The sequence below is a fragment of the Ovis canadensis genome, chromosome 5 (genome assembly GCF_042477335.2).
Source record: "Ovis canadensis isolate MfBH-ARS-UI-01 breed Bighorn chromosome 5, ARS-UI_OviCan_v2, whole genome shotgun sequence".
Classification (NCBI taxonomy): Eukaryota; Metazoa; Chordata; class Mammalia; order Artiodactyla; family Bovidae; genus Ovis; species Ovis canadensis.
Genome location: NC_091249.1, coordinates 18,884,139 through 18,912,060, shown reverse-complemented (window position 1 = coordinate 18,912,060; position 27,922 = coordinate 18,884,139). Strand labels below are relative to the sequence as shown.

At 59.5% G+C, this 27,922-nt stretch overlaps 2 protein-coding genes and 1 non-coding gene across 5 annotated transcripts; 1 reads left to right on the top strand and 2 right to left on the bottom strand.

The window, feature by feature from the left end:
- Positions 1 to 1,852: 1,852 nt before the first annotated feature.
- COPE (COPI coat complex subunit epsilon) lies at positions 1,853 to 19,737 on the bottom strand. Its single transcript, XM_069590622.1, has 10 exons — positions 19,357 to 19,737; positions 12,447 to 12,509; positions 10,739 to 10,839; positions 7,540 to 7,692; positions 6,362 to 6,415; positions 5,824 to 5,905; positions 4,645 to 4,800; positions 3,393 to 3,461; positions 2,200 to 2,274; positions 1,853 to 2,053 (listed from the first exon to the last, which is right to left on the bottom strand). The coding sequence occupies exons 1-10, from the start codon at positions 19,480 to 19,482 to the stop codon at positions 2,006 to 2,008; spliced, it is 927 nt and encodes a 308-aa protein (XP_069446723.1). The 5' UTR covers positions 19,483 to 19,737; the 3' UTR covers positions 1,853 to 2,005.
- Positions 17,070 to 17,142, bottom strand: TRNAG-GCC (transfer RNA glycine (anticodon GCC)). Its single transcript has one exon. It is a non-coding gene; the product is annotated as a tRNA-Gly (tRNA).
- DDX49 (DEAD-box helicase 49) lies at positions 19,337 to 27,607 on the top strand. Of its 3 annotated transcripts, none has more exons than XM_069590617.1 (13): positions 19,337 to 20,000; positions 21,098 to 21,221; positions 21,874 to 21,959; positions 22,049 to 22,170; positions 22,742 to 22,929; positions 23,070 to 23,210; positions 24,152 to 24,227; positions 24,533 to 24,609; positions 24,775 to 24,872; positions 26,073 to 26,147; positions 26,706 to 26,794; positions 26,903 to 26,974; positions 27,073 to 27,607. In XM_069590617.1, exons 1-13 carry the CDS (start codon positions 19,886 to 19,888, stop codon positions 27,259 to 27,261), a joined length of 1,452 nt encoding a protein of 483 aa, XP_069446718.1. In that variant the 5' UTR covers positions 19,337 to 19,885; the 3' UTR covers positions 27,262 to 27,607. The 3 variants fall into 3 exon arrangements, 2 of the variants coding, with proteins under 2 accessions (XP_069446718.1, XP_069446720.1); XR_011257126.1 differs by having other exon boundaries at positions 19,370 to 20,000; positions 26,687 to 26,794; XM_069590619.1 differs by lacking the exon at positions 26,073 to 26,147 and having other exon boundaries at positions 19,370 to 20,000.
- The last annotated feature ends 315 nt before the right edge of the window (positions 27,608 to 27,922 follow it).

The window sequence follows — 27,922 nt, the reverse complement described above, 5'->3', positions numbered from 1 at the left end:
GATTCCATACAGCCACTAGCCTGACCTGGCCTTCAAGCACACAGGTGAAAATGGAAGAGAGCGGGGTCAAGAGGACCCCATCCCTCTTCTTTCCCCTTACTGCCTGTCCCGACTCCTAGTCTTCCAGCACATCCAATTCACTCCACCTTCAGACATTTCCAGAATCCGTGAAGTCTCTGCATCTGAACAGCCTTATTGAACCCTTGGCCACCCTTGTGCCTCCTCCTTATCCCACACAGAGGCCAGAGGAAACCTACCTGCTCCTCCGCTGCTCACAGCCTTCCATGGCTCCCATCACCAAGAGTGAAAGCCCACCTTCTCACTGTGACTCACAGCCCACCCTCACGGCCTCCTCTCTTCATCTTGCTCCTCCCATTCCAGCTGCACTGGCCTCACAGCTGGAGGAGGCTCTCCCCAAGCAGTCCTCCCCCAGGGCCCTTGCACTGGCCGCTTCCTCAGGTATTGGCGGGGCTCTTCCTTCCCCTTCAGGCTTTACCTACAACGTCACCTGGTCGTTGCACCTCCCGGATCCCCCTGCCCCTATCAGCCTTCCCCGTGGCATGTGTCACCATTTGTCCTGCTCTGCCTCCTATTTTTTAACGTGCTCTCCGTGTGGGCAAGAATTCTATTAAAGATACCCAATTCCATAGCCGGCCTGGCAAGCTGAGGGGAGCTAAGGGGTCCCCGGCTGCTGGACATGCCTCCGTAAGTCCAGTCGGGCAGCCCTGCACCATCCCAACCATTCATCTCTGCCCCCACCCCTCCAGGCACTATCTGGTCACTATGGCACCCATCAGTAAGGGGAGAGCTGCCCCCCACACCAGCCCCAGCCCAGCCTCAAGTTTCATTTTGGCACAGCCCAGATAGGAGGCTGCCAACGGGTCGGTGCAGAGCAGAAATGGAAGGGGGCTCCTGGCACTGGCAGCTGGGAACCAGAGCTCCCAGGCACCAAGGGCTCCGCGGGGGGCTGCTGAAGTCCCAAGAAAGGGACTTGTACCCTGCCCTTCCTGAAAGGGCAGGCCTCCTCTTCCCCAGGGAGCTGACCCCAGCCCTCACCCTCGTACACACCACTGCCCCTGACTGGCGCCCCTGCCCCGGAAGGCCTCTGCCACCTCAATCCCCTGCTGACCTGGAGGGGAGGGGCCAGGGGTCCCTTGCTCTCTGTCCTGCCTTGGCAGTCAAAGGCCACCTCCGAGGCAGATGAGGCCAGGCTCGGGGAAGCCAAGCATCTTCTTTCTCTCCCTCCCCAGGCAAGGGCCCAGAGACAAAGCCCCATCCGGCCTGTTGACTCTAGCACGGCTCCAGGAACTTTGCACAGGAGGCTCAGCCCCCCAGAACCTGGGCTGACTGATCCTTCTTGTTCAGGCAGACACAGCTCCGCGGTGACCTCATCCCAGAGGCCCCGGCCACTCCCCCTCCCTCTGTTGTCCAGCTTCTACTTATCAAGGGGTGCTCACTAGGCACTCGTCTTTCTGGGCAGGGAGCTCAGTGTTTTGGCCACAGCGTTGCTCTGGCACCCACGCCCCCATCATGGTGGGCCTGTCCTGACTCACCACACGGCAGTGAGGAGCAGGGGCCGGGGCGGTAGGGTGATGTTTACTCCTGTGAGGACCTGGCACGGCCCCTCCCCACTTAACTGAGCTGAGGCCTGAGTACTTCCAGCACCCTCACCACCTCCAGACCCCCCAGGGGTGCTGCGTTTAAATCCTGGTACCCCTTGTGATGGCTGTGACCTCCCTGTGCCTCAGCTTCTCTGGATGCCAACTGAGTGTGGGGGTAGCTGTTTGGTCACCAGGGGTCCCTCCTATCTGCCCCTTCAAAGTGGCTGGAGCAAACACGGATTGGATGGGGATTCCTGGAAGGGAGACATTTATTGAAAAACGGCAGGCTGGGCTGGGCTTCCAGCCTGTACTTCTAACCAAAGGGCAAGTGCCCGGCAGAGAGGGCAGCAGAGCCCTGGCCTCGAGTTCCCACAGCTCCTCCGGAAGTGCGTCTGGGGCCGGCCTCAGGCGCTGGGGGCATACTGCAGCACCAGCCGGTCAAAGTCATTCTCCTTCGATGTGAATTGGGGGCGCAGGGGGAGGGGTACAGAAAGACAGAGAAACGGGAGAACCTGTGAGCCAGGCCCCGAGTCCCCACCTTGCCTAGTAGAGCCTGCGGGGTCTGGGGCACAGAGCTGGGCCACCCACAAGGGCTCACCTTGGCCTGGTACTCCCTGATGAAGGGGTGGGACCTGTGGGCATCCTTCAGCTGGGACAGGTAGCGGTTTGTCACCTGTGGGAGGAGGCAAGGTTAGCTAAACACGGGGACCCCACGTTGGCTCTGACCTGGAAAGCAGAATGGGATGAAACAAGGGCCACCCAGCCAGACCCAAGCAAGAGCCCCAATTTCCCCAAAGTTTTTCCATCACTCAACACCCCGGAATCATGCTGAATTAGAGGGGACCCTGGAGGGTGGGGCCAGGAGCCTGTACTTGCACGTGATTGAAGGGATGCCCCAGGCTCAGGGATGTGGGCTGGGTGGGGACCCAGGCCCAGGGAGAGGCAGGGGGCCAGGCAGAGTAGACGGCAGGTCGGGGGATGGGGGTGGGAAACGAGATGGGTTTGTTCTGGGCGCACTGTGTGGAGACACCTCAGAGGCCTGGGGATGGCAACTGGGGCCAAGACAGAGCCTCGCACCCAGCCTGGCCCTACCCCCGGGCCCAGCCCTGACATACAGGGCTGTGGGTGTCTGTGCAGCTCTGCTTCTTCCAAACTGGTAGTCTGGGGGTGTCTCTGTGCTGAGTGGGGGCGCTGTCCTATCTGTCCCACACCACCCCAGCCCTGAGGCTGCCAGTGGGCCCTTCCATAGGCACTGGGGACAGACCCCCATGAAGCTCTGGGGTGGCGGGCCCCTGGCCGCCTGGGCCTGGCACCTAACGGGCAGTGCCCCACATCCTTCCCCTGCACTCTCAGACGAGACAGGCTCACCGGGATGGCTCCCCTGGGCCCCACTTCTCTGTCCTGTTGCCTGCTCCTGACTGTGAGGTGACACAGGCTGGCTCCCACCCTGCGAGCCCTGAGCCTCAGCCCCCATGTCCAGAGGACTCTCAGAGCTCCGGGCAGGGTGGGGGCCCTGGGGGGTGACTGTACCACCAACTCCCCCGGGTCAACCACAGCCGCATCCACTCATGGGGAGCAGGTTCCTGCCCCAACCCCAGGCTAGCCTTGAAGTTCAGACTCCGTGACCTCAAGCTCCCTGTGGAGCTGGGGCCTTGCTGGAGACCCCTGCCCACACCAGGCTGGCATTGCGAGGACCAGAAAACCCTGCTGCACCTGCTTGGGGTGGGGAGGGGCCTAGCTCAAGAGGCTTGCCCAGGTGCTGCACCTGGCTGGGGGCGGGGAGGGGCCTACCTCAGGAGGCTTGCCCAGGTGTTGGGACAGGACGACGAGGTTGATCAGCGTCTCAGGGTGGCTGCTGTCCTGGCAACAAAGGAGACGGGCAGGGTCAGCTTCTCCAGGCCACTGGATTGGCCCACTCACCCCCAACTCAGACAGGGCTGGGGCTACGAGATGCAGTGTGCCCCGTGACTGGATGCTTGGCCAGGTGGTGAGCTTGGAGCCTTCCCTTCTGCTTCCCCACACCAGCTGCTTTCCCCAGGGGCTTGGTGCTTCCTGAACCAAGGCCTGAACACGGAGACTCCGCTTGCTGCAGTTTCCAAGGGGCCTATTTATTTATCACAAATCTTAAGGTGACAGAGTCTAGGCCAAGGGAGCCTCAACGTATCGCAGCCCAGCGAGCTGGTCCTCCCGCTGCAGCCGTGAGGCCTGAGACCGTGGGGTAGGGCCCGCCCACTCCCCAGGGGACCTGACAGGAAACTGCAGGAAATTACCAGAACCTCCAAGCAGCTGACCTCCCCTCACCCGCCCACACTGGGCGCTGAAGCCCGGGGAATCCTGGGAACGGGCTTGGCTGCTGCCTTGGCCGGGAACCCCAGCCCAAAGGCCCTGATGGGGGGGGGCGAGGCAGGGACATGCTGCCCGGGATGTCGCAAGCGCAAGGGGCCGTGGGGACCCTGCCCGCTGGCTGGCACAGGGCACAGCTCCACACGCGCAGCCTGATGACCCCACCACCGCCCTGTGGCCTGTCTCTGCGTGGCCAATGGCCTGCCGTGACAGCCCGGCCCCTCACAGAGGGGAAGAGGGAGGGGCTGCCCGCTGGCATCAGTTTCTCATTGTATCAAACCCGCCTCAGCTTTCGGTCGGAAGGCAGGCCCCTACGGCGGCCCCCAGCCCCCGCGGGCGGCACGCTCGGGGCCTCCGCTCGGCCAGCACGGGCACAGGCGACACTGCGTGTGTGCTGTGCTCGCTCCTCAGCAGCCAACGGTGGGGGTCTCTCTCAAGCACAGATCCAGGCCAGGGGTCATCACCCTGAAAGGGCCCAGGCCAGGCAGCGGCGGCATCAGTGAGAAGACGAGGCATGTGTCTGCTTAGCTCAGGCCTGGGCTGACGGGATCCTCCCATTTTCAAGAGAAGTCAGAATGAGGACTGTGGTTCACAATCCCGACTTTTAGCTGAGTCAGCGTGAGAATCCCCACCTGGCCAGCAGGCCGGTGTGGGGCCCCTGCCGCACCTGTTTCTGGGGTGGGGCTGGGCCTGCCCCTACCTTGTCCAGCGCCTCCTGCAGCACGCCCTCAGCGGCCTCCCAGCGGCCCTGCGCCATGTGGCAGGCTGCCTGCCCGTTGAGCAGCAGCAGGGTCGGCGAACTCTTGTCAGCCATCTCCTGGAAGATGTAATAGGCGTCCTGGAGCTTCTCACCTCCCTGCGGGGACAGTTGGGACATCACCGCCTTGTCACCCTGCTGCCCTGCCCCAGCCTGCTCCCTCCTGGATGGATCTCAGGGCAGGCACCCTGGGGACGCCGCCCCCTTCCACACAGAGGCCCTTGAGCAGCCTGTGCTGTGAAGGGGCCGAGGCAGTGTCCAGACCCCTCAAACTCGGCTCCCTCAAGCCCTCAGTTTATGGACTTGAAAGGCTCAGCTTTGAGGAAGAGGAATCAACGCACTGGCAGCTGGGCCAAGGTCTGGGCTGGGACACACGGTCCAGCCTCTGTTCCATGGTCGGTCCTGAGCCCGCCCGCCCACATTCTGAATAGCAGGTTCTGTCTGCCTGGTAGAAACACAGTGTCACGCTGGCAGGGGAGCCTGACACGGAGATGCACTTGTGAACAATTGCAAGGCTACAGACAGGACTGTTGGGGTGTGTCCCCTGCACTGAATGGATCCTACAGGGTGAGGCCTCAGCCGTGCAAAACGACGTGCAGATGTACGCAGACAAGGAGCACGTTTTAAAAAGCTTGGACAAGAGCGTGAACTCAGAGAAAGGAAGTTAAAAGCCCAAGACAGAAATGGGGCTGCTGCCAGGAGAGGGGAGCCCAGGCATGTGGGGGTAGCGGGGCTAGGCTCGAGGAGGGAGTACGCGAGGGAGGACTCAGGCCCCAGCTTTGTGCCAGGAGCCTGGAGAGCAAGCTGAGCAGCAGCCGAGCCTGGGGCCAGGCCCCAGAGGAGTCTGTGCTGCCAGGCTGGCTCCCCGCACCCGGGTGGGAGTGGGAGAGCGTGCAGGAACAGGCACGCTGAGTCTAGTTCCGAGCCCCCCAGTTGGTTCACCCTGGCTCTGGCCAAGCTACTGGGCTATAGGAAGCCAGAAGGGGTCAAGGCTGAGTGATGGGGAAAATGTTCTGGGCTCTTCCGGGAGACTGGCCCCCAAGAAAGCACGAGGCCCGGGGTGTCCGTGAAGCCCAGCTGCTCCTGCCCCCGTGCTCCCACCCAGGCTGGGCAGGGGCTCACCGCAGCCAGGCTGGCCCAGGCGGTGGCCAGCTGGGTGAGCGTAGCGTCCTCGTCCTGGTCCTGCATCTTCTTCAGCTCCTTCCTGGGGGCGCAGGAGAGGTGCCCAGTGGCTGCGGGGCCCGGCCGCTGTCCCCCACCCCTGCCCGAGCTCCTTGCTCACAAGGCCTTGGCAGCCCCTGTGGCCGCACACGCCTGAAGCCCACCCCCACCCTGCAGGCCGGGCCCCGCTGCCAGCCTCACGGAAGGAAGCTGAGGCACCGGCAGCAACGCCCCTCGCCCCAGGCAGCACCGTGCAGGGCCGGGCAGGCAACCAGTGGTGCCGCCACCCCTGTGGACCAGAACGCACTACATGGAGAAACATTCGCGTTGCTGATGATCTGAGCCAGGGGGCGTGCTCGGGGGGGTCCCCACTGAAGACAGAGGCCCGGTTTCTGGAGAATTCAGGGTCCCAGCACAGCCTGGCCTTTGCTAAGATAGCACCCCCCCCGCCCCCCCGGGCACAGGCCGTCGCCCAGCAGCCCTGGCGGGGCGGGCTTACCGGGCGAGGTCTAGGCGGTCAAGCTTCAGCAGGATCTGCACTGTCATCGCCATGCTGCGGGAAAGGCGTGTGGCCTGTGAACCCTCGCCCCACTGTACCCTCCCACTGGGAGCTCACTCTGTAAGCACCACCTTCCCGAAACTTCCTGTTAGCACTCGGGCCACCAGTCCCACTTTGCAGAGGGGAAAACTGAGGCTGACCATCAGCCCGGTAGAATCAAACTCTGTGGGCACTGCTCGCCACAACCAGCGCCCCATCGCTTCCCAGGCCCTGTGCCTCTGTGGAGCAGGATCAGGCCGAGAGCTCCACGGGGTCCCCAGCCCTGCGGCCCGCTCCCTGCCCACCCCATGGCCAGCCACCAGGTTTGCACCCCCTCCTCTTTCCACACACAGTCCCTCCCCAGTGCTCCCGGATGAAGTGCTGCGGGGAAGCACGTGGCCCTTGCCTTCAGCGTCACACCCCCACCCCTTCTCAGGCCTAGACAGCTGGGCCCCAGTCACTACTGTGGCCTCTTGTTCCAGAGCTTTCCCACCAGGACATGACCCAGTGCCCAGGAGAGCCCGGGGAGGGGCATGAGAAACATTCGCGGATCCACCGCCACCTCAGCCCTGCACCAGGCCAACTGCAAACCCCCTTTGGGATTGAGGTGGGAAATAAGCGGGCGAGAAGGGAGACTAACAAGGGGAAGGCAGAAACCAGAGCACTTGTGGAGCCCTGGCCAGAGCGAGGGTCACAGCACAGCCCAGAGCCGCCTCCTGGGCTGGGGGCTCCAGGGCCCAGGCCTGCAGTGCCCAAGGGCCGGCCTCAACGGAGGGTGCTGAGGGCCCAAGGAAGAGGTGGACAGGCCAGGGCCCTGGACAGAGGAGCACAAGGCTTCGTGGAGGGAGGGCGGGCACAGAGGCCTCGGGCAGAGACAAAGGTGCTTTCAGCTCTGCTGCTGGGAACAGACGCTTTTCAGCGGAGGGTGCCCTGTCCTCAGAGCAGCAGCCCAGCCGTGCGGAAGAGAGCGTCTCTGGGACTGGGAACAAGAGCTGGAACTGGAACGAGAGGCCTGCGGCCCACCCCAGGCCCACTTTCCAAGCAGCCCCCCTCGCCGTTCCTATGACAACGGCTGATGAGGCTCTGAGCTGCCTCTCAGACAGCCCCCCCGCAAACCCCCGTGTAGGATGGCCACTCACCACTCCAGGCTGTCCCCCTGGTGAAGGGTGCGCAGGGCTGCGTCTGGGTTCTGGTCGTAGAAGTAGATGGAAGCGGCCATGAGCAGGAAGGTGGTGTTGGTTACATCCACACTCCGGCTCATCTCCCGGTCCAGCTCGGCCACAATCGCGTCCCTGTGAGACACAGCTGCTCATGGCCCAAGGCAGGGGCAGGAGGTGGCCGCACCCCCAGGGGGAACAGACAGGCCCCCGCAGGCACAGAGCAGCAGTGGGCAGGATGGGCCCAGCTGTCTGCGCCAAGCCACCTCATCAGGCACTTCTCAGCCTTCACACAGACAGGGAAACCGAGGCCAGAAGTGGGGTCAGGTGCACCAGGCCTTGTGGGGAGATGCGGTGCAGGAAGGGTCGTGCCTGGCCCTGCCCACAGATGACCACCCAGGCCCCACGCTCCCCCGGCATCAGTGCTCAAGGGCTGAGGTGTCCACACCACCCCAATGCAGAGGGTTGGGCTGGCTTTGCCAGGGGCACCTCCCGCCGCAGGGACGTGAGGCTGCAGAGGGGCACCTCAACCTCATGCTGCCACCAGCTTCCCCTGGAGGCTGGCGGTCTCAGCAGAGGGACCAGATCTACCTCGGTCAGCACTGGGCCTGGGTCCTGAGGGCGGCTGTGTGGGAGGATGCCCGCGGCCAAGGTGGCTGTCCCTGGCTCCCCAGCCTGACCGCTTCCGACAGGGGGGTCGTGTGCTGGGCTGGGGCTTGGGTGCTGGCACCAGGCCGGAGTCCAGGCTGGCCTGAGGACCAGCTGGGTGCACCCACACGTCACATTACATCAGAAATGAACTGCTTAACTGAATCGAGGAGTTGGGATTCTTGATTCAAAGGGCTGCTGAGCAATTAACGAGAGAAGGGCCCTGTGTCACTACTGGACAAACGCCGTGGCTCGGGACTGATGCCATCTCAGCAAACGCCTATGTCTCATGTGGGTTGCTGAGGGGTGGTGTACCCCAGGGTCCCTGGAGGCCAGGGACGGGTCTGTCAGCCTCCCCGCGCCCACCAGAGAGGGGCCTGACAGACACGTGACTTCACAGCTGCGTGTGCTGCCCGCCACGCATGCGGCACGACTGTGCAGGGACCCCACGGGGCTGGCATGCGCCGCCCCAAGGCCACCTCACAAAGCTTCTGCCTGCTTCCCGGCGCACCGGCGGTGAACACGCGGCCTGCCCCGTCCTCCTGTCAGCGGCGTACGCGGTTACCGGAAGGTGCTGCGGTTATCCCGTGGGCTCTGGCGCTTCCTCCACCACCTGCCTGCCGGGCAGTCTGCGTGGGGTGGCAGTCTGCACTGCCAGGACGGATGCACTGTGAGCACCCCTGCTTTCCTGAGCACCAGCTCCACGCCCTGGGCCTCCTGGGGGCTCTTTCCTGTAATGCTCGCAGCAGCCCCGGAGCTCCTTCCCCTTCCCAAAGGGCTCATCACCCAGGCTAGTGAGGTGCAGAGAGGGCGCCTGTCTTAACTGTTCCGGGTCATCACAAAGCACCAGGTACCAGGAAGCAGTGAAATGACAGGATGTATTCTCTCACAGTTCTAGAAGCCAGCAGCTGAAATCAAGGTGTTGGCAAGGGACTTCCCTGTGGTCTAGTGGCTAAAACTCTATGCCCCCAACGCAGGGGGCCCTGGTTCAATCCCTGATCAGGGAACTAGACCCCAAGGACCACAGCTAAGATGTCACATGCCACAACTGAAGATGATGCAGTGAGAATCAAAGATCCTGCCTGTGGCAACTGAGACTCAGTGCAGCCGGACCATTTTTTTTTAAAGTGTTGGCAGGACTGGTGTCTCCTGCGGGGCTCCAAGGGCCAGCGTGACCGGGGCCGCCTCCCCCCGGCTCTCGGAGCTGCGGCAGTCCTTCTGTCCAGATCTCTGCCTGCGTCTTCAGGTGGCCTCCGCATCTGCGTCTTCTCTCCCCCTCTTCTGAAGACACCCGTCACTGGATTTAGGGCCTACCTTACATCCAAGATGAGCTCAAGGTCTTTAACCACTTACATCTGCAGAGAGCCCGTTTCCAACGAGGTCAGGTTCACAGCTTTTGGGGGTCCCCATTCAGCTACCACTGCTTAAGCCTCTTTGAAGAAACCCCTCAGGTCTCTTTATGGACCAAGGAGCCAGATCAAAGGAGGTTGCGCACGGGGTGCTGCCCTCCATGAGGAGCAGAAGTGGGGGTCACAGGAGATATCCACACTTGGGACCCACAGAGGGCTGCAGCAGCCCGCGAGGGAGGCGTAGTATCGATGAGGTCAGGCCCACATCCTGGTCTAACAAGCTCCATGGGGCAGCGTTCAGGAGAGGAGCCCGAGACCCCCCGAGGCATCACAGTGCTGTGAGCGAGGCCCCGGAGCTGGGACAGGCAGCTAGGGTTGGCTCCCAGAGCAGAGTGTCTCCCTGTCATGCGCTGTGCTGCCCCGCCTTCTAGCCCAGCCACCCTCTGGGGGGTGTTTCACCTCTGAAATCCCAGGGGGCTTTGTGAGCAGTCCATTTCCAGGGGTGGGGGGAACCGAGGTGCAGGGGGACCACAAAGCCGGCTGCATCAGGCTGGTGCTCCACGCACAGGTGAGGCAGGGCCACACAGCTCCCAGCCAGAGGCTGAGCTCACAGGCACCTGGGTGAGCATCCCAGCCCAAGACCTGCCTGCGCAGGAGCCACCTGAAGCCAGAAAGGCCGGACCGTGAGCGGTCTCAGACCCCACGCCGGGCAGCAGAGAACAGGCAGGCCTGGGCCTGGAAGACCCAGCGCTTCCGGGTCCCTACAGCCCTGACCCTCGCCTCTCCCGGCCACCGCCTGACGGAGTCTGATGACAGCTGATCAGCGGCACGAGGCGGACATGCAGCTCAGAGTGAGGCCGCGGTGTCCGCCCTCCCACCCGTCCGCAGAGATGGATGACAGGCAGCGCAGCCACCAGCACCTCCCCGCAACTCAGGTGAGCAGCAGCGGAAGGTGGGGAGGGTCCCCGCCGCGTGTCCCGGGGGGGCTCTCTGGGCAACCAGGCTCCCGCAGCCCCTAGGCAGCTGCGCAGTCCCCACCTCTGGCCCCCCGCCCCCGCAGAGACCTCCTGGAAGCAGGGCCCCTCACTGCCCCCGCTGTGTGGCTGAGGGGAACCAAGGCTCAGAGGGCACAGCAGGGATGCCCACCAGACACCCCCTGCCCGCCCACAGCGCCCCAGCCTCACCGCCGGCTGTCGCTGGCCAGGTACTCCGCAAACATGCGCACAGCCTGCAGCTCGGGGGCAGAGGAGGGCTTGATCTCATCCAGCACCACGCCGTACTTCCTCTGTGGGCAGGACACGGATGCCGTCAGCCCTGCCCGACCTCCTGGTGCAGTTTCTGTGTCCCAGGCCCCAGGGAACATACAAGGGCTGCTTGGTGCCAGCATCGCCCTGGTGAAGCCCCAGTACCTACCGCTCCCAGGGACGCCCCTTGGCCCTCGGGAGCCACCACAGCATCCCCCGTTAGCCACACTGCCCACTGCTCCAGCTGCAGACCCTGGCCGGTCACTGTACAGCCCCAGGTGGTGAAGGGGAGGGGGTCACAGGGTCAGGGAATCTGGGCACGTGCTTCGGCCTGCCCACAGACACCCAGCAGGGAGGTCACTGCGAAGGGAAACTGGCATCAGGGACCCATTTCCCTGTTCCTTTCCAGGCAGTTTCAGTGTGTTCATTGCCTTCTACGTGTCTTCACGTTTAATTTTTTTTAATTTATTAAAAAAGAATTTTTTGGCCTTGCCATACGGTATGTGGGGCCTTAGTTCTCCGACCAGGGGTCAAACCCGTGACCCCTGCATGGAAGCCACAGAGCCTTAACCACTGGGCCACCGGGGGAGTCCCTACCTGTGTTTATCTTTAAAGACACATGCAGACATGAACACATCCGAGGAGACTCTGCAGTGCACTGGGGCACCCTACTCTGACGGGGGACACACATACCCTGGAGGTGGGAGGTGGCGGGGAGGAGCACCTGGGCCACAGGGGGGAGGTCCCCTCAGGTTCTAGAATGCTCCACAGAGGGAAAGATGCAAAGAGACCTGGGAAGCCACCTGAGGCCTGACGCGAGGTGGGGGCACCTGTGAGCCATGTGCCCCCCACACAGCAGCCCAGGCCTGCCCTCTCCCTGCTGCTCTAAGGGGACGAGGCTGGCGGCCACACCCGTGCTGTGGGCCTGGGGTGGGAACACGGTGGGCACAGTTCAATCCTCTCTGCAGAGTCTGGGTTGTCTATACAACAGGGGGATGAACTCTCACTGCATTATGTCCCAAGGGAATGCTGCTTTTTAAGACCCAGGTAAAGAACCCGCCTGCCAATGCAGGAGACACCAAGAGACGTGGGTTCCGTCCCCGGGTGGGAAGGCCTTGGAGCAGGAAATGGCTCCCCCTCCAGTACTCTCGCCTGGAAAATCCCATGGACAGACGAGCCTGGTGGACTACAGCTCATAGGGTCACAAGGAATTGGACAGGACTGAGCACAGCATGCAACGATGCTTTTAAAACTTTAACTGTAGCATCTAAACTGCCAGCTCTAGTTAATAACAGCATCAATACCAGTGCATCAGTTCTAACAAAAGCACCCCACGAACCCAAACTGTTAATGAGAGAAAATGCCTGTGGGGTGGGGCTGGGATTTGGAATTCTTTTTATCATCTGCTCGGTTATCTGTAAACCCAGAACCATACCGAACGAGTAAAATCTACTAATTAAGTGAAAAAAAAAAAAAAACCAAGAAATCCCAACACCGGTCTCCTGAGCTGGTGCTGCAGGGCCTCAGTGACGCGGTCACCGACTTGCAGTGGCCACACCAGCTGCGTGGCTCCTGCCCCCGCCGACACGCTGCTCCTGACCCTCCTGTCCCAGGGCACCGGCAGGCACGGTCAAGGGCCCACGCTCACCTGGGCCAGGTACGCTCTGTACAGGAAGACATCCCGCTCCACGTCTCTCTCCGGGCTGGACGGCTGCGGAGGCAAAGGTAGGTCAGGACTCGCGGGGGCCGTGCGGCCAGCAGTCCCACAGAGGCCAGCCACAGGCAGCCTTCCCAGGACACTGGGCCCTAGTCCCCGCCCTGGCTCTCTGCCCCCTTAGGACCTTCGGCCACAGGCGAGCAGCCGCCATGGACGGCACGCAGCATGCTGGGCACCCCATCCTGTGCCCCCAGGACATCCCCCTGGGAAAGGAGGCTCAACTGTCACTCCCATCCGGCTGGGTGAGGGACGGGGACACTAACAGTGCTGAAACAGCCCCAGCCATACAGAAGGGGCCGGGGCAGAAGCCACGCTTCCGACCACGGGACACTGGGCTGCTCATGCCGATGGGGAAGGACCCGAGCCTCAGCAGACCAAAATGGAAGCAGCTCAACAGTCCAGGTGGTCCGAGGACGCCTGCAGTGGGGTCGGGGTTGGGCGTGCACTGATGCCTAAGTCTGTACAAGCCTAGAAAGCAGGCCTGGGAAGACTCCCATCTGAAGATGGATGGCTGATGCTGGAGAAGGGATGGGACCTGGTGGGGGACATGCAAAGGGGACTTTACTGTCTGCAGCGGGCCCTTCCACGCTGCTTTGGCTTCAAAACGCTCTTTAAAGCAGCAAACAGGACAGACGGAGACCCGCCTCACTCAGAGGACCTTTCTGGGAGAGCTCAGCTTGGCCCCGCCTCACTCAGAGGACCTTTCTGGGAGAGCTCAGCTTGGCTGCCCCAGCACAGCGATGCTGGGGTCTAGCCAGGCGGGGGGAGTCCTTGGGGACCGCTGTGTCCATGGGGACGAGGTCCACAGGCCACGTTCAGTCAGCCCAGTCACCGCACAGAACCCAGAAGCAGCTGTAGGGCGAGCTCATGCAGAGCTCCCTGCAGCACCCTGAAGAGGGCCCCTGTGCGGCTGCGGGCACGGGAGGGGCCCTTCCTCGGGGGAACAGCCTTGGACCATGCCCTGGGGTGCTGGCCGACTTCCTGGAGGCCCCACGGTGCCTGGGGTGGGCAGGCACAGAGCAACTCAGCCCAGAGGGTGCGGGGCGCTGGGACAGGCCACGCAGGGGCCGGGAGGGGAAAGTGACCGGGCAAGCAGGCCTGGCCAGCTTGGAGCCGCCACTCCAAACCACGGGGCCTGGGGACCAGCAGAGAGAATGGCCTGCCAAGCCGCCCGAGCTGGGGAACAGTGGCCTGCAGCCCCACCCGCGGGAGCATGCCAGGACTGCCCTCCCCAAGGCTGAGAACCAGACTCCACAAGCCCCGGCCTTCTTCCCAGCCTCAGGGTGTGAGGGCGGTGGACATGTCCTCCTCTCAGGCCACCGGAGACTGCAAACAAGAAGCCTGGCTCCTGGCCCCAGCTGGACTCCAGCCAGCTTCGCCATGGGGTCTCAGCAGTTTGCTCCAGCCACGGTGGCCAGCCGGGATCTGGCCAGGACTTGGAACACAGTGTCTCCTAAAGAAGTGACTCTCAAAGGACCCTCAAAGCTGGACACTGGTGAGGCCAACCCAGCTGGGGTCCCCACATCACCTTCTGTATAAAAAAAGAGACAGACAAGGAGCTTCTCTGGCGGCTCAGTGGTAAAGAATCCACCCGCCAACGCAGGAGACACGGGTCCAATCCCTGATCCGGGAATAGCCACATGCTGCAAGGCCACAAAGCCTGTGTGCCACAGCTACTGAAGCCCCAGCTCTAGAGCCCGAGCTCTCAGAGAGGCCGCTGCAGTGAGGCCCCCGCACTGAGTACCCTCATTCACCGCAACTAGAGAAAGCCTGCGTGCAGCAACGAAGACCCAGGACAGCCAAAAATAAAATAAATAAGATTATTTTCTTCAAAAAAAGAGAGAGACAAATGCTGGCTCTTGGTATCTTTGAAGCATGGACACAGTGAAATGCCCTGCGAGGGACCAGGGGACCAGAGGCCACCCTGAGCCTCAGCTGCCCTCTGCGTCAAACAGGCACACCACCGACCCTGTAGGATGGCTGATGGGGGGTCAGTGAGACCCCACATGCAGACCTCAGGACTTTCCCAAGCAGCCAAAGAGAAGAGCTTCTGGGAGGCATAAGAACGAAGACAGGTGTACAGACCAGGGAACCCCAGGAACCATGAAGCATGTCACCAGGGGAGTGCCCTGGTGCCTAGTCCTGACGGCTCATCAGCACCAGCTGGGAGCTCAAAGATCAGAAAAGCCAGGAGGCTCACATCCACCAGTGACATCAAACTGCCTGCAAACAGCTCAGAGGTGCAGCCAGGCCTGAGAGCCAGGCTAACTGTCCAGGGAGGCCAGGGATGGGGTTGGGGAAGGGGACCACATCCCATCCTCTGACGGGCCATCAGTGTCACCCGACGACACTAGACCATCAGCTCCTGGAGGCTTTCTTAGCTGCTTCACCCTTAACACCTGTGCGGTGCCTGCCATCTTGTGGGCACTCAAGAAACGGCCGACAAGCACGGAAACAGACATCGTGACGGTGCCAGCATCGCAACATACCAGGGGCTCCACCTGGGGCCACCTCTGGGGGTGCCTGTCTGAAGTTGCTATAACCAACCACCGCCTCGGGCGGGGTTCAGAACAGAAACTTGTTCTCTTGTGGTTCTGGAGGCCAGAGGTCTGAGATCAAGGTGCCAGCAGAGCTGGGCTCCCTCCACAGGCCGAGAGGACCCGCCTTTGCCTCATCCTTGGCTGGTGGCTCCGGGTCATCCTTGGCTGGCGGCTGCATCACCCCAACCTCTGCCACCACTTTTTCTGTCTGCCTCAAGCCTCTCTCTGCCTTTCTCTTAGAAGGACACCAGTCATTGGATTTAGTTGCTGTTTAGTTGCTCGGCCATGTCCGACTCTTTGTGACCCCATGGACTGCAGCACGCCAGGCTTCCCTATCCTTCACTATCTCATGATTTTGCTCAAACTCACATCCGTTGAGTTGGTGATGCCATCCAACCATCTCATCCTGTCGTCCCTTTCTCCTTTTGCGCTCAATCTTTCCCAGCATCAGGGTCTTTTCCGGTGACTTGGCTCTTCACATCAGGTGGCCAAAGTACTGGAGTTTCAGCTTCAGCATCAGTCCTTCCAATGAATATTCAGGGTTGATTTCCTTTAGGATTGACTGGTTTGATTTCCTTGCAATCCAAGGGACTCTCAAGAGTCTTCTCCAGCACCACAATTTGAAAGCATCAGTGCTTCAGTACTCAGCTTTCTTTATGGTCCAACACTCACATCCATACATGACTACTAGAAAAACCGTATCTCTGACTACAGGTGCCTTTGTTGGCAAAGTGAAGTCTCTGCTTTTTAATACGCTGTCTAGGTTTGTCTAGGGCCGATCCTAAATCCTGGCTAATCTCATCCAGAGATCCTTCACTGGATTATAACTCCATGCATGTTTGCTCAGAAGCGTGTGACTCCATGGATGTAGCCTGCCAGAATCTTCTGTCCACGGAATTTCCCAGGCAAGAATACTGGAGTGGGTTGCCATTTTCTCCTCCAGGGGATCTTCCTGACCCAGGGATTGAACCTCATCTCCTGTGTCTCCCATGTCGGATTCTTTACCAGGCACCACCTGGCAGTGTGCAAAGACCCTCTTCCAAATAAGTCACAGTCACAGGCTCCGAGTGGATGCATCTCATCAGGGACACCATTTAACCCAATACAGGCTGCCGAGGAGGGTTCAGGTGGCCTGTGGACCAGAATTAACGCACGCCAAAGGGCTCAGCAGGGAAGGAACTCCCATTCTTCTGGCCGTGTCAGGGAGGACCTCTTGGTTTGGTGCCAGTGCATCTTTACCATGTTGCAGAAGAGGGTGCCCAGGCCCCAGCTCAGAGGCTGTGCCACAGCCTTGCCTCCAACAGTGATCTGACAGCTGATCTGGTTTCCTTTGCTTTCCACAGCTCTCTGCATACAGCAGGTCGCGCTGCTTCCTTCAGCAGGGAGGTAAGATCTGCATATTAAGACACAGTAAGACTCAAAGAGCACATTGCTATCACATAAACAGAACAGACACGCAACAGAAGACAGAAGGTGGATCGCTGAGTATGACGCAGAACCTCGCGGGGCCCTACTGAGATGAAAGTCATGGCTCCCGTCCGACAGGAGGGGAAAGCAAGGCTCAGGGGGGTGCCGTTGACAGCCCTGGCTGCAGAGAGCACACAGAAGAGCCAGAGCCTGAGGCAGCCAGGCCTGTCTGAACCCTCCTGTGGTCTGCTTTACCCGGCAGGGAGGCACGTTAACAACTGTGACGCCGAGCGCAGTAAGGCCCCAAGAGGTGTCCAGGGCAGCCCTTGGGACAGCTTTCCTTACGTCACAAAAGGGACTTCACAGGTGTGATTAAGATTATGGACCTGAACGTGGGGAGACCATGCTGGGTTATCTGGGAGGGTCCAGTCCAATACAGAACCCCTTAAAAGCAGAGGACTTTTAGACAAAAGGAATGAAGGGGAAGGGGAAACTTGCAAGACTCCAAGAACCCCCATGCCTGGATCTTTCTCTTTTTTAATTTATTTGGCTGCACCAGATGTTAGCTGCAGCACAGGAGATCTTCATTGCAGCATGTGGGATCCAGTTCCCTGACCAGGAATCGAACCTGGGCCCCCTGCATTGGCAGCCCAGAGTCTTAACCACTGGACCACCAGAAAAGTCCCCCCATGGCTGATTCTGAGATGGAAGGGTGGTATGGGAAGTTGAGGGCTGGAGAGAGGCATCTGGAAGCCTCCAGGAGCTAAGGGTGGCCCCTGGCCAAGAAGCAGCAACTTCAATGAGTAAGGAAGGTGGCTCTTCCCCAGAATCTCCAGGAAGAACACAGCCGGGCTGCCGATACCTTGATTTTAGCTTAGTGAGAGCAGGGTTGGACTTCTGACCTACAGAAGCTGCAAGATAGTAAACGTGTGTTGCCTTGAGCTGTCCTTTGTCACACTGACAATGGAAAACTAATACAATCACGCAAATGGCGTTTCAACGAATCAGAACCTCTTACTGAAGCCTGAGGTTTTACCCTCCGTGCCACAGATGACACGCAGGGACGTGGGGCTCACTGCCAAGGGCCAAAAGGGAAAGCAAGCCTTTTCCACTTCAGAATCCAAACTTCTCCAACCCCCAGCCGCCTCCGTGAAGATGTCTGCCACTCCCTTGCATGGTGCTCCTACGGCTTCCCACACCTTCGGAATAAACTCCAAACCCTTGCTGTGCCCACCCCTGCCCCCAAGCCCTGCCTCTCACTCTGTGCACTTCAATCTTCATCTCTCCCACTGTGTTCACCCCACTTCTGCAACCCCAGCCTCTTAGGCCTTGACTACACAGAGCTCACCCCTGCCTCAGCACCTTTGGGACTCTCACCTATGAAGTGAGAGCCTTCTCAAGGTTTGGTCACAGGGTTAGATGACAGTCACAGAAGCTTGGTCTGATTTGACCATTCCCACATGAAGCAGCGGCCCACCCTCAATATGTGATCAGCACTTTCTATCTCCTATCCCTGCAGGGCTCAAGTTGTAATTAATGTATTCACTCGGTTCTTTACTTGTTTACTCTCTTCAGAACACTAGACCATGAGGCCAGGCAAAGACCCTGTCCCATTCACGGCTCTTAAAAATCCTCGGGACTTCCTGGTGGTCCAGTGGTTGGGAGGGAGTCTGCCTGCCAGTGATGAGTCAAGGAAGATTCCACATGTTTCAGAGGAACGGAACCCATGTGCCACAACCCCTGGGCCAGCACTCTAGAGCCTGCAAGCCCCAACTACTGAAGCCCTTAAACGCAGAACCCGTGCTCTGCAGCAAGAGAAGCCACCGCAGTGAGAAGCTCATGTGACGAGCAGTCCCTGCGCTCCGCAGCTGGAGAGAAGCCTGAGCAGCAATGAAGACCCCACACAGCCAAAAATAAATATACAAAATAATAATAATTTTTTTTAAGTCTCCAATAGCTCACTCTCAAAGTGACAGACAGTACCATCCATCTCCTTCCCAAAAAGGTGCTGCTAGCAGTCCTGGCTGGCCCCTCTCCTGTCACCCACTCACTGCCTGGGCCTTTCCAGCTGCAGGTTCTAGCTCTCAGGTAGGCTCCCTCCCACCACTCTCCATCACACCACTTCCTGACACCTTTTAAATGACTTACTTTTATTTATTTGTATTTGCACTTGGCGTGGCATTGGGAACTTCCCAAACCAGGGTTGGAACCATGGCCTCCCTGTAGTGGAAATGCCAAGGCTTAACCGCTGGACCACCAGGGATGCCCCTGGTAGTTTATTTACTTTCTTGTTGTTTATCTGCCTCCCTTGGGAGCTGAGGTTTCCAAGAAAGATAGTTTTATCTATTTTGTCACAGCTTTGAGCCTAGCACGGATACACGGCCTGGCCCATACAGATGATCAGTGAGGAATGAATGAATGAGCAAGTCTGGGGAGAAATAAACTGGCTAGTGGGGCAGGGTAACAGGCGAGAAGTCACTTCTCTCTTGAGCCTCCTTGTTCTCTCACCTGTAAAATGAGGATAAATAATAGTCTCTACTTTAGGGGTATTGAGGGCATGGCGGAAACAAATGAGAACTATTATTGTTATTACTATTATTATTACCGCAGCGTAGTATTATATTTGTTACTATTACTATAGAAGCATGAATCTCTTATTCAAACGCCTAAGGTGCAGAGTGAGCCGGTTAAAGTGAGAATTATCACGAAATGGTACTGCTTTGAGTTTTGTCAAGGGACAAAGACAATTCCTCACCGCGCTGTGAAGAGATGTGGGGGGTGAAACGGCACTAGGAGAAAAGGTAGGGTTTTTAAAATCAGAGTCCGACCCGCGGCCACCAGGAAGCCTCTTCCGGCTCCGCCCCCAGCGTCTCCCAGCCCCGGAGCCGCCGCACCTTCACCCGCTGCGCCTCGTTGATGCACTGCTGGTAGCTGCCGATGTAGAAGGCGTTCTTCACGTCGAACAGCTCGTCCACCTCCCCGGAGCCGCCAGAAGCCGGACCAGGAGCCGGAGGAGCCATATCGCTGCCCTCTCACTCGCTCCCCTTCCTGAAAGACACGTCGGCCGGAAGGAGGCAGCCACCTACGGGCACGCCGGAAAATGTAGTTTACTGGCTCCTCCCTGGAGAGGAGCCAATAGAAGACTCGGAAAGGGGAACAGAGGGGCGGGAGACGCAAGTGCGTCTCGTAGGGCATCTTGGGAACTGTAGTTTAACTCGAGGCTGAGACCCTCCCCCCCCCGCCCCCCGCCCCGCGGGATTCCGGGAAAACGGGGTAAGGGTGTGGTCGAGGCTTTGAACTGCGAGTTGGAGAGGGTGGGACCAAGCAGGAGGCAGATCCAGTGAACGGTAACGCTTTCTGACGTCATCGACACGCGCCGGAAGCATCGTTCACACGAGCGCTCGAACTGCCCCGGCTGCGAGGATGGCAGGCTTCGCGGAGCTCGGGCTGTCTTCGTGGCTCGTGGAACAGTGTCGGCAGATGGGTTTGAAGCAGCCCACGCCTGTGCAGCTGGGCTGCATCCCCGCCATCCTGGAGGGTGAGTGTGGCTTGGCCTTTCCAGGAGGCTTCCCCGGTACTGTCGCTTCTCCTGCCTTCTCTCAGCTTTTGCCCACGCGGGTCCCGTGAGGCAAGGGGCAGCCCTGGGCCTTCCGGGCGATCCTGGGTTCCGGAGGACGACTAGGTAATGTTGGCGTTTAGGCTGTACGACTGACTCGCCTGCACAAGTGATATAATCTCTGAAACTTTCGTAGCATCGTCACTGGGAGGATTTGATGAATAACTAATAGATAGTACTGGGAAAATTAGGTAGAATTTGCTTTACTATCTTCATTTTACAAATGGTAATTGAGGTTGTCAAGACTATTGGTAAATCCAGGACTCTGGTCCATAGACTGTTCTTCTCTCCAGCCCTTTGGTCCAGCCCAGTTTTGCCATTAAAGAGACGCCTTCAGGAAGCCTAGGATGTGACAAGTTAAGGCATTAAGTAGGGATGAAGAGTCAGTAGGGAAAATAGGATTCAGGTTGGGGGAGGGCACTCTGGACTGAGGAGGACATTCTGAGTTTCCCAAGCTCTGATCCCAGGGAAGGAGTCAAAATGAAATTGTGGTTAGTAGCAAGTATCTCAGGTCAAATGGATGTGGGTTCCAGTCCAGGCTGTTACTGGCTGTATGTCCTGGGCAAACCTTTGACTCGGTTTCCCCTTCTGTTAAATGGGGACGATGATGGCCTCACTCTCCTTAAATGTGTCAATTACTCTAAATGGAAAGTTGTCATAATGTCTTCAACAGGAAGGGCAGAGGTTGCTACTGAGCATATAGTTCTCGTCATTATTGTTGAGTTGCTAAGTCATGCCCGAGTCTTTTGTGATCCCGTGCACTGTACCCCGTCGGGCTCCTCTGTCCATGGGGTTTCCCAGGCAAGAGTATTGGAGTGGGTTGCCATTTCCTTCTCCAGGGGATCTTCCCGACCCAGGGATGGAACCTATGTCTCCTGCACTAGCAGGTGGATTCTCTACCACTGAGTCACCAGGGAAACCTGAGCATATAGTCATTGCTCGTTAAATGTTAGCTGCTGTGAACTGTGCCTGATGGAATACCTGTCTGCACCTGTGACGCTGCTGTGTTCTCTGCCCAGGTCGGGACTGCCTGGGCTGTGCCAAGACAGGCAGCGGCAAGACAGCAGCGTTTGTCCTGCCCATCTTGCAGAAGCTGTCTGAAGATCCCTATGGCATTTTCTGCCTCGTGCTGACACCCACCAGGTGAGTCCCACCCCCCCCACACACACACACACACACACGCCTCTCAGGTGAGTGAACTAGCTGTGTGCTCTTGGGCACATGCCTTTACCTCTCTGAATACACTTGCTATGTGTGGAAAATGGGCACAGAAATTAGCCCAACCCTTAGAGGTGCTGAAGAATTAGCAAGACAGTGTGTGAAAAGTGCTGAGCACAGGGCTTGACTCAGGGCAAGCAGGAAGGCCAGGAAGTAAGCATATGGCCAGAGGAAAGGCCTGGACAGAGCTGGAGGCAGAGAGGAGGGGACTTGGCCACTGACCAGCCTCGGGATGGGGTGGGTATGGGCCGGGGGGGTGGTTAACACTTGGGTCTCGGGCTTTGATGACTATGGTGTCAAGGCCATTGCTGAGGACATGGGATGAGGAAAGGTCAGTTTGGGTGGGACTGGCCAAGGACAAGCCATACTCTGTTCGGGCACCCAGCCTATTGAGAGGGCAGGAGCCACAATGGGCTTCCAATGGTCAGTATCAGAACCTTTGTCCAAAGGGGACTGGGAGCCATGGAGGGTGTGTGAACAGGAAAGATGCAAGCAGGAGGCCCTATTGATGGAGACAGGAGTGAGAGGCAGGCACAAAACCCCTATCTGACTCAGGCTGGCCCGTTCATGCCCACAGGGAGCTGGCCTATCAGATCGCAGAGCAGTTCCGGGTCCTGGGAAAGCCTCTGGGCTTGAAAGACTGCATCGTCGTTGGCGGCATGGGTATGGCGGGACCCAAGGAGGCTCTGGGCATGGGACTGCTGCAGCCTCAGACCATCTACCTAGCCCCACCTCTCGCATTCCACCCACAGACATGGTGGCCCAGGCCCTGGAGCTCTCCCGGAAACCACACGTAGTCATTGCCACACCGGGGCGCCTGGCTGACCACCTCCGCAGCTCTAACACCTTCAGCATGAAGAAGATCCACTTCCTGGTGAGTCAGCCTGGGGCCCCGATTCCTCCATTTGGGAACTGTGTGTCCCTCTGGCCGTCCGTTACCAAGTTAGGAGTGGTGACAGTGACATCTCGGGGACTGACAAAAGGGGGCCTGCACCAGAGAAGACGGGCTCCCCAGGTGGCTCAGTTGTAAAGAGTCCGCCCGCCAATGCAGGAGGCGCGGGCTCGATCCCTGGGTGGGGAGAATTCCCTGGAGGAGGAAACGGCAAGCCCCTCCAGTATTCTTGCCTGGAGAGTCCCATGGACAGAGGAGCTGGAGGTCGACAGTCCTTGGGGTTACAAAGGGTTGGCCACAACTGAGCACGCGTGCATGCACACGCTGAAAAAGTTAGCTGAGGGCAGGGCCTCTCTGAGGAGTTAACGTTGAAGCTGAGATGGGCAAGAAAGCAGGCCTCCAAGACCTCGAGGGAGAGCGCTCCAGGGTGCACGTCTCAGCCCAGGAAGGAGGCACATGGAGGAGGCAGGCTGGGCCCCGGGTGGTGGTCAGGCCTCAGACAGCGGCCTCACCCCGGGTCCCCACCCCATGCCCGCTGCGGCTGATGCTACAGGTGATGGATGAGGCGGACAGGCTGTTGGAGCAGGGTTGCACTGACTTCACCGTCGACCTGGAGGTCATCCTGGCAGCCGTGCCTGCCCGCAGGCAGACGCTGCTCTTCAGCGCCACGCTGACCGACACACTGAGGGAGCTTCAGGGCCTGGCCACCAACCAGCCCTTCTTCTGGGAGGCTCAGGCCCCGTGAGTCCACAGCTACTTTCTGGCGGGGGGCTGGGGCAGGGCAAGTGGGAGGCAGGGGTGTCCAGCAAAGGTCATTGACCGTGGGCGGGGGGGCATTGACCTCATTCAACAGAAAGCGAAACAAATCTGCCTGTGCCCAGGGTGCGCACCGTAGAACAGCTGGACCAGCGCTACCTGCTAGTGCCTGAGAAGGTCAAGGATGCCTACCTGGTCCACCTGATCCAGAACTTCCAGGACGAGCATGAGGACTGGTCTATCATCATCTTTACCAACACGTGCAAGTGAGCACGGGTGGGCCTGCCGCTCCTGTCCCCCAGGCGTCGCTCCCCCTGTGCCTCTTGGAGGTCCAGCAGGTGGTCTGCGGTTGGAGGTGTCAGGCACAGGGCCAGTCTTGGCACTCCAGGGCCTCTGCTCCGACCAACAGTTTCAGAGGATTCACTCAAGGAGGCTCAGAGAGGTCAAGCAGTTTGCTAATAAGGTCACCCTCATCAAGACAGAGCCAGGATTTGGGGGTCCTCAGACCTGCCCTTTCCTGGGGGCTCAGATGGTAAAGAATCTGCAGTGCAGGAGACCCAGGTTCAATCCCTGAGTTTGGAAGACCCCCTGGAGAAGGGAATGGCAACCCACTCCAGTATTCTTTCTTGGAGAATTCCATGGACAGGGGAGCCTGGTGGGCTACAGTCCATGGGGTTGCAAAGAGTCAGACAAGACTGAGGGACTAACACTTTCACTGTTTCAGACCTGCCCTTAACTGGAAGAGCTGAGGGCCTTGGGCCCTCCCCAGGAGACCCCTGCAGCAGCCGGGAAGGCCTTGAAGCAGCCAGTTCGCTGTGGTCTCAGGGGCTCACTGAGGCCCAGCACATCACCCTCACGGCTGTCCTCTCCACAGACCCAGGGATTTCAAAATCCTTTGACATATTTGGCGAGAGCATCAAGGAGCTGTAGGCTGGTCTAGCCTGAGCCAGTGTAGAAGGGCAGCCCACAGCACGTGGAGGAGACCTCCTGACCACTGCCCCTCAAGAATTTCTTGGGCTACCAGGAGAGAAAAGGCTGGACGTAGAGCACTCTCTTGTTGACTCAGGCCAGGGAAGGGGTCAGCAGGCAGGACGTGGCACCCCTGCTTCTCCTTCCCCAGTCATGCAGGGCCGCTGCTAGAGGTCTCCGGGTGGGGAGGCGGGGGCAGAGCACCTTCCCAGGACCAGCAGCCTGTCCTTCCCACCAGGACCTGCCAGATCCTATGCATGATGCTACGCAAGTTCAGCTTCCCCACTGTGGCTCTGCATTCCATGATGAAACAGGTGAGGTGCCAGGCGGCCGCCCAGAGCCCTCCCCGACCAGCCTCGCCCTGGGGCCTCCTCCCGGCCCCGGGCTTTTGCTCAGGCCCTCTCCTCTGCCTGGAACACTCTTCCTGTCACCCTGTCTGCCCCATTCTGGCCTCCTCAAGGTCGTCTCCCTCGCTGGACTGCGAGCCCCTCGAGTGCAGAGACCGTCCTGGCCTCTGCTGTGCGTGCCCCAGGCCTCACACAGTAACCATGAACGCTGAAACATTTCTTGGGATGCTCCCTGATATCCCCCACCCCAATTCTCTCCCGACGTGGCACAGAAAGAACGCTTCGCCGCCCTGGCCAAGTTCAAGTCCAGCATCTACCGGATCCTGATCGCAACGGACGTGGCCTCCCGGTGAGCGGCTCCAGGGTGCTCCCTCCCCCACGGTGACCCCCACAAAAGGGCCAGAGAGGGAGGCTGGCTTCAGGTAGCCCCAGCTTCACCGCCGAGTGACCCTGGGTGAGCCCCAACCTCGGTTTCCCCACATGGACAGAGGCGCTGACTGACCTTTGCCTCCAGGGGCCTGGACATTCCCACTGTGCAGGTGGTCATCAACCACAACACCCCCGGACTCCCAAAGATCTACATCCACCGAGTTGGCCGGACAGCTCGCGCAGGTGAGTAGACAGGGCAGGGCAGCCTTTGGGCACCCAGCCTCCTGCCTGCCCACAGCACGCAGAGCCAGTCACGAGCTGGTGGGGCATGGGAGGGCTACAGGCTGCAGGTGAGAGATACTAGAGGTAATGCTTGCAAGCTGGGGGAATCCTCCTTTCAGAACCACGGGCGGGGACTTCCCTGGCAGTCCAGTGCTTCAGACTCTGCGCTTCCCATGCAGGGGGCACGGGTTTGATCCCTTGTTGGGGAAGATCCCGCACACCACGGCCAAAAACCCCCCCAAAACAAACAAAAAGACATAGGTGAGGGTGCTGTGTCTTCTCCACATGATCCAGGCAGCACTGAGGTGTCCCCTGGGGACACGGCACACACAACAACCCCCTCCCCACCACTACCTCTTGCCTCACCCAAGCCCCCTTCGCCTATCAGGGCTGGCCATCCAGCCCAGCAGCAAACAGGTGTACGGGTCCTGATGGGTAAGATGCTGCCCTGTGGGATTCAGCGTTCAAGTTCAACCACTTGCTGTGGCTCCCGGAAGGAGCCTTGTGTCTGCTCCTCAGCCCCACCCGGAAGGGGCACAGAGTCCGGGAGATTTTCTCACACCTGGAGTGGGCAGAGCCGTGGTTTCTGGGGCCAGACTGGCCCTTCTCTCCTGCCCTGTGGCCTCAGGTCAGTCACATCAGGTCTCTGGGCCCCTACCACCTCGTCTAATGATGGGTGACAAGAATGTGACGCCTGTTTGGGGCCGCCCTGAGGGTCTCAGGCATGGTCAGCTCCGAGGGCTGTCCTAGCGCATTGTCTCATGGAAGCCGGGAACAGAGAAGGTGGCATGTAGGCTTTGGAGCTGAAGCCTGTCTGGGCTTCCTGCTGACAGAACTGGGCTTGAGCTCCCTGGCAGCCACAGCAAAAAGGGAAATCAGCCACATCGCCAGCCCCTGATTAAGGCCAAGCTGGCTGAGAGCTGCCCCTCCCTGGAGTCCTGCTGCTCCCCTGGGACAGATCTGCCTGCCACACAGAGGTCAAGCAGGGGGCTGAGACGTGATGCTCTAAGCTTCCTTTGTTTCCACTCATTCCTCCACCCATTGAGCTCCTGTACAGTTCTCCTTGATCAAGAGGAGCTCTGAGCTGCCCAGCGGTCAGGACCTGCTTGTGTCGGCCCCTTCTCCTGGCCTCCAGCACACAGTCTGGGTGTGTCCCCACAGGGCGGCAGGGACAGGCCGTCACGCTGGTGACGCAGTATGACATCCACCTGGTTCACGCCATCGAGGAGCAGATCAGTGAGTGGGGTGGGGAGGGGAGGGGGGTGAAACTGCACTTTCCTTCCTAACCGACCCCCACAGACGTCTCTTTGGCCCAGCAATTGCTTCAATTGCTTCAGCAACTCCATCATGGCCTCCAGCAGCCGAAAACCACAACTGATGGGAAGGGACTTTGGTCTCTCAGACCAGAGTGTGTGGGTGGTCCCTGCAGATGAGTCAGAAGCCCCAGGGCTGTGGCCTAGGCAGGTTTTTAAAAATCCCCTTGGGTGGACCGAGAAGCTCTGGGGCATGTCCAACCACTGCACAGACTGTCCTGCGATTCAGAAACATCTTGACTTTAATGGACACTGTTTTCAGAAAAAACGACAACTCCTAATCAAATTCATAGTGTTGTTAACAACCAGAGAGAGAGAGCAATCTGTACCTAGCTCCTGCCCACCTGATCTTTATCTGATATGACTCTGTATGGCCTTGCGTGCCCTGCTGCGTGGAGAGCTACATGGTTGAAATCTTTCTCCCTGTGGTGCCTGCCCTTCCCTGCCCCCTCTCAACCCCAGGCCCCTGCTGTCCCCACAGAGAAGAAGCTGGAGGAGTTCCCAGTGGAGGAAGCCCAGGTCCTACAGATCCTCACACAGGTCAACGTGGTGCGGAGGGAGTGTGAGATTGTGAGTGTCAGGGAAGGGGCTCGTCCTCAGGGACTCGGGGTGCTTCCTTGAAGGTGGCAACCCCTGTGATGGTCCCGCCCTTCCCCTACTCTTTCCCCCTCTGCCCAGAAACTGGAGGCAGCCAACTTCGATGAAAAGAAGGAGATTAACAAGAGGAAGCAGATGATTCTGGAGGGGAAGGTAAGGGCTGGCTGAGCTGTCTGTGTGGTAGGGGCAGGGCGCAAGGGTCCCCAGGGAGGATGCACAGCTTAGCCACCTTCTGGTCCTGCCCATGCCAGGACCCTGACCTGGAGGCGAAGCGCAAGGCCGAGCTAGCCAAGATCAAGCAGAAGAACCGGCGCTTCAAGGAGAAAGTGGAGCAGACACTGCAGCGGCAAAAGGCCAGCAGGGCTGACCGCAGGGGGCGCCCACCCAGGGCCCGGCCTGAGGCTTCCTTGTCCCCAGCACCCGCTCAGGGTCCAGCCTGAGTTCCGCCCAGCACCCACTTGCCCAGCCTGGGACTCCTTCATCAAGCGGAGGGTTGGAGCGCCCTCCCCTGAGGACAGAACCCTCTCCCAGCCTGCCCAGTGCCCCTCAGCAGAGCCCGTTGACACGTACAGTGCACAGCCGTCCACCCTGCAGCCTCTGGTGGCCCCTTTTCAGAGCCTTGGCCAAGAGGCGGGCTGCTGAGGAAGAAAGACCACCGGCTGTGAGGTTGGGCCCCGGCCCACCTGGGGCACAGTGACCCCAGCCCAGGGTCAGCCTGGATGTGCGATGAGCAAAGGTGTGTCACTTGCAGGAGGTGCTTAATAAATGAGGCTTTTAGCTTCTGCAGTCCGACTCTGGGGAGCAGGGGCAGCGGGAAGAGGGTGTGGCTGCCTGTGCTTCTCAAGTCCCCCGGAACATCATGTTGCCACCCCACCCACTAGTTCTTTTCTGTCGGGCCAGGCCCAAAGCTTTGGACTGGAGTGTTGACCATTCCAGCCGAGTGACCTTGGGTGGGTGAAGTCCCTTATATGGGCCTCAGTTTCCTCATCTGGAAAATGGGGAACCACTCTACTACCCAGATGTAGACATGATGTTTTGGAGAGATCGTTTCCATGCCTAGTGAACACAGCCACATTCTAGGAGCTTCCCCACTTGCCCACT